This window comes from Penaeus japonicus, unplaced genomic scaffold (assembly GCF_977035675.1).
Source record: "Penaeus japonicus unplaced genomic scaffold, GWHDUDI00000001_assembly GWHDUDI00000014, whole genome shotgun sequence".
NCBI lineage: Eukaryota > Metazoa > Arthropoda > Malacostraca > Decapoda > Penaeidae > Penaeus > Penaeus japonicus.
In genome coordinates, this window is record NW_028234416.1 from 7611381 (window position 1) to 7616380 (window position 5000).

Sequence of the window (5000 nt, forward strand, 5' to 3'; positions counted from 1 at the left end):
AATTTTGAAGATAAATTAGAAGCCAGCATCACCCAGTACGAAAAAAAGTACGACCCATTATTACATTATATCATCATAATGTATATAATATTATAAAGTACACTCCTAAAAAGACATACCACCTTGTCTAAACCAACTGCTCGTCACAAAGCTCGATTTATACGTTCAGTTATGCGAACTCCTTAATTCCTTTTATAATCATTGTTTTATTCTTTATTTCTGCATTATTACGTTCACACCTTCTATCAGTCTCTCTCTTGCATGTTCTCAATTCTCAGTCTGATAAGCATATCTTCCTTTCATATCTTGCACTTGCACTTTTCTCTCTCACGCCTAAAAGTGTTCCTGAAACTCACGCCTGAAATTGGTCTCTAAACTCATGGCATTGATTTGCAACCTAAACACCTTAAATTGCATTCTATATTGAAGCGTTAAAGTTTCCTATTGCAACTCATACCTGTCCTCATACCTCATAGATGACCCAGCTCTCGAAAGAACACTACATAATCTCCTTCACGACTCATACATCCTTCACTCACCCCAAACCCACTCCTACTCATACCTCATATCATTCCTCATACCTCATATATTATTTTTTCTATTTTACCAAAAATTACTTCTCCAAATTATCACTCATACCCTTTTCTCATTCCTCATATTTCCCTCATTTACCCCAAATCGGCTCTCCAAAATATACCTCATTCTCATTCCTATCCCTTCCTCTTTTACACGATATTTTTTATTATCATCATACCTCATACCTCCCCCTCCCACACCTCATAGATTTCATCATACCTCATTCCTCTCCTCCCTGGTGTTAAATTCATAGGAGACTGTGTTAACCATATCACCCAGGGTCGTGAAAGTACCGGTGCTGTGGTGAGTAAAAAGCAAGTCAGAAAGTCGTGCTAAGCAAAAAAACAGAAATAAGGAGGAGGAGGAGAGAACAGGGTGAAAATATAATGATTAGGATAAAGTAATAAAGATCAGGTAAATAAATAAAAAAAGAAACAGAAAAAAGCATAATAGTTTTGCAGACGATGTAGCGATGATTCTGGAGTCGAGTCAGTGTGTTTTTGAGTCACTGTTTTCGAGTCAGTATCTTCCGCCAGTCCTGTGGAAGCTTTTGAGACATTCATCCTTAGCTTTTTTTTGGGGGGGGAAACTTTACCTTTATCATTTTTCTTTTTATATTGTATATATAATTCTTTTATTGACTAATTCGCCTCTAGTGATTCTTTTTCCCCCCAAAAAATAAGGACGAATTTCCTTTCAGGTTCAGTAAATTTTCATGCGAAATATCATGCACAGTATCATGCATTGCTGAATCGTCCATCTTCTAAGAAAATATGCATGGTAGGAATTTAACAAAATGTATTGTTATCATTAGTACTAGCTCGAGAAAGAGCAAAAGTAGATAGATTTAGAGAAAGAGAGAGAGGGAGAGATATACATATAGATAGAGAGAGAAAAGAGGGAAAGAGAGACAGATGGAGATAGGTAGAGTGAGAAAGAGAGAGAGAGAGAGATAGAGAGAGAGATAGAGAAAGAGAGAGAGAGAGAAAGAGAGAGAGAGAGAGAGAGAGAGAGAGAGAGAGAGAGAGAGAGAGAGAGAGAGAGAGAGAGAGAGAGAGTAAAAGAAAATCGTATAAAAAGGAAGAACGAGAGATTCAGCAAAAAAAAAAAAAATATATATATATATATATATATATCGAAAATCAAAAAAGAAAAGAAAAAGAAGAAGAAAAAGGAGAAGAAAAAGAAAGAAGAAGGAAAACAACAACAGAAAACAGGTCGGTTAGTAAGCTGATCATGCATCCATGCGGGGCTCGACGTTTACCTCCGCCAACTCCAGCTTAGTGTTGAAGGCTCTTGTTGCAGCTTTTATGATGCGTGCAATGGCGAAGAGACCTGAGCCGTAGCTGGAATGCAAGTGATTATTCGTTTAATTCATGGGGTAACCAATGGCAATAGTGATTATGATAATGACTATGTTGAGGATAATGATTATGATTATGATAAAGATAATTATGATAATCATGGTAATAGTAACAATGATAATAACAGTTAAAATGATAATTACTTTCACTCACCATCGATCCTTAAACAATGAGAAGAGATTGAATATACATTGATCATGGTAATAAAATCAATATTAAATGTAATAACAAAATACATTCCACTCTCTAATCAGCGATTCTCTTCCACTGACAAGCTATGATGGTAATTGTAATAATAATTATGATGACATTAGTATCTATGCAAGTTTTAATGATATTAATGATGACAATGATGATAATGATAATGATAATGATTATAAAAAAGTGATAATGATGATGATGATAATAATTATATTGATAATAATGATGATAATAATAATAATAATAATATTAATTATAATAATCACAATAATGATGATAATGATGATGATAATGATAATAATGATAACAATAATAATAATAATAATGATAATAATAAAATATAATGATAATAATAATAACAATGATAATAATAGTAATAATAATAATAATGATAACGATAATAATAATAACATCAATAACACTAATAATGATAATAACAATGATGATAATAATGATAACAGAATAAACAGATAATGATAAGATTAATACAAAACAAAAGCTCAACTAAAACCTACTAGTCAGCGATCTTCTCCCACTGGTCCCTGAGGTAGTTCCAGGCCAGGTAGCGCCCCACGTCATTCCTGGCGACGGCAGCGAACACCTGTGACGCGTCCTGCTTCCGGATGCCGCTGCCTTCCGTGAATGCCATGTCCAGGTACCTGCGGAGAGGGTGCTGGGTTACTTTCTTTTGGTCTAGTTGTATGTTTTGTTTATTTATGTATTCAGATATTGATTATTTTGTGTGCGGATTTGTAAAAAGAGGGTGCTGGGTTACTTTCTTTTGGTCTAGTTGTATGTTTTGTTTATTTATGTATTCAGATATTGTTTAGATATTGGTTATTTTGTGTGCGGATTTGTAAAAAGAGGGTATTGGGTTACTTTCTTTTGGTCTAGTTGTATGTTTGTTTATTTATGTATTCAGATATTGTTTAGATATTGATTATTTTGTGTGGATTTGTAAAAAGAGGGTGCTGGGTTATTTTCTTTTGGTCTAGTTGTATGTTTGTTTATTTATGTATTCAGATATTGTTTAGATATTGGTTATTTTGTGTGCGGATTTGTAAAAAGAGGGTGCTGGGTTATTTTCTTTTTGTCTAGTTATATGTTTGTTTAATTATGTATTCAGATATTGATTATTTTGATATTTTTGTGTGGATTTGTAAAAAGAGGGTGCTGGGTTATTTTCCTTTTAGCAATCTGTCTATTCAATTATTGTTTCTATGGGTGTGCAAAGGGGTCTTATCTTTCTGTTGATTTATATATATTCCTCTCTTATCCCTACTACCCATCCGCCCACCCGCCCATCCACCCTTCTAAGTACCCAACCACCCACCTCGACAGGATCCACACTTCCTTCGTGCAGCCCATGGCCGACAGGAGTTTCGACTTCTCGGTAGCCACGTTGGAGCCGAGGTACTGCTGCCACGCGAAGTTCCATTCTTCTTCTCCGCCCTCCGCGACGCCCGTGCAGTAAACCGTCGACTTCAGGTTGGGCGAGATGAGGCTGAGGGAGGGAAGGTAAGAGACGAAGGTTGAGCACAAGGGCGTCTCTTGGTTGTTAAGTGGTGTTTGGTGTTGGCAGTGTTGGTTATGTGTTTGTGTGTTTTATTGTTGTTGTTTCATTATCTTGTTGATTTAATGTTATTTATGTTATGTTGGGTTGTAGTGTTGATAATGTTTCTTTATGAATTGAGAAAAAAACTTTTTTTTTTCTTTTTTGTCTTTTTTTACTGCTCTTGCATTCTGAATGTGACATTCTTTGATTTGGAAGAGAATTCCCACATGGCAACAAAGTCAACAACAATAACCATTATGATAATTATTATTAATGATAATAATGATAGTAATGATAATAATAATAATAATGATATGGATAATGATTATCATGGTAGTAATAATGTTGACAACAATAATAAGAATGTTAATGATAATAATCATAATAATGATAATAATAATAATGATATTAACAACAACGAAAAAAAAATAATGACACTCATGATAGAAAACAACAGTAATGGAAAAAACAAACAAACAATAAGAACAGAAGACTAAGCCCTAAAGGCTTCCCACCTGGTGTTGGAAGGATTCTGCACCCAAGTATTGAAGAGGTTTTGTGAGTTATCCACACAGTCTTGGTAGCCGAGGTTGCACGCCCACGACAGAGCCTTGACACGCTTGTACTGATCCAGGTGAGGATCGTTCAGGTTGTCGTCAAAGCCCACTGATTCGTAGAGGGGAATCAGGAGGTCCAGCAGGTAAGTCTGTGATTGAGGGGAGGGAGAAAGAAGGGGAACTGTGGTTAGGGATGTTATAGAAAATGTATATAGGGAGAGAAAATGACGGCGTAAAAGAAGGAAATATAGGCAAAATTGGTAACCTTAAAAGTGCCTGTTGTAATCATCATCTACGTGTTGCATCAACGTTGAAGGAATAATAAAAAGAAGAAGAAAAAAAAAGAACATCATGGAGGGAGGCCTACCTTCAGGTTTCCATAACCACTTGATCGAGTAAACATGTTTTCCAAGTATCCTAGGTTGTTGAGGGCGGAGTACCAAGGCACATATTCCACCTCCTTGCCTAAGTAAGCATTCACGCTGAGTGCCGTGTCGTAGGAAACCTGGCCTGAGGGTTTGAAAAGCAGGAAAGTGTCAAGGGATTTATAGGAAAGTCCTGAAATCCTATGCACAAAACTGAACAATTCGTTCACTTCTTTTCAGAAACAAATCTGTCTTACCGGCACGTGCAAGGCTCAAAACGTCGTCGATGATCTGCGCTCTGTTGATGACGTGAATAGACTCATGATTGTCCTTGAGTTGCTGGATGATCAGGTTCCAATTCTCCGCGTCGTAGTTGACCCTG

At 36.1% G+C, this 5000-nt stretch overlaps 1 protein-coding gene across 5 annotated transcripts in view; it reads right to left on the bottom strand.

Moving 5' to 3' along the window:
* LOC122264431 (aminopeptidase N) overlaps nt 1-5000 on the bottom strand; it is a 66620-nt gene that overhangs the window by 1872 nt on the left and 59748 nt on the right. For 3 of the 5 annotated variants that reach the window (XM_086543872.1, XM_086543871.1, XM_086543870.1), the window contains exons 12-17: nt 4876-5000; nt 4621-4763; nt 4212-4402; nt 3475-3645; nt 2657-2800; nt 1841-1922 (exon numbers count right to left, since the gene is read on the bottom strand). The exon at nt 4876-5000 is cut by the window's right edge and continues 212 nt beyond it. In XM_086543872.1, coding sequence (XP_086399998.1) covers nt 1841-1922; nt 2657-2800; nt 3475-3645; nt 4212-4402; nt 4621-4763; nt 4876-5000 — 856 coding nt within the window. Of the gene's footprint in view, nt 1-795; nt 875-1840; nt 1923-2656; nt 2801-3474; nt 3646-4211; nt 4403-4620; nt 4764-4875 lie in introns of all 5 variants that reach the window. The other 2 variants (XM_086543874.1, XM_086543873.1) reach the window with 1 other exon arrangement.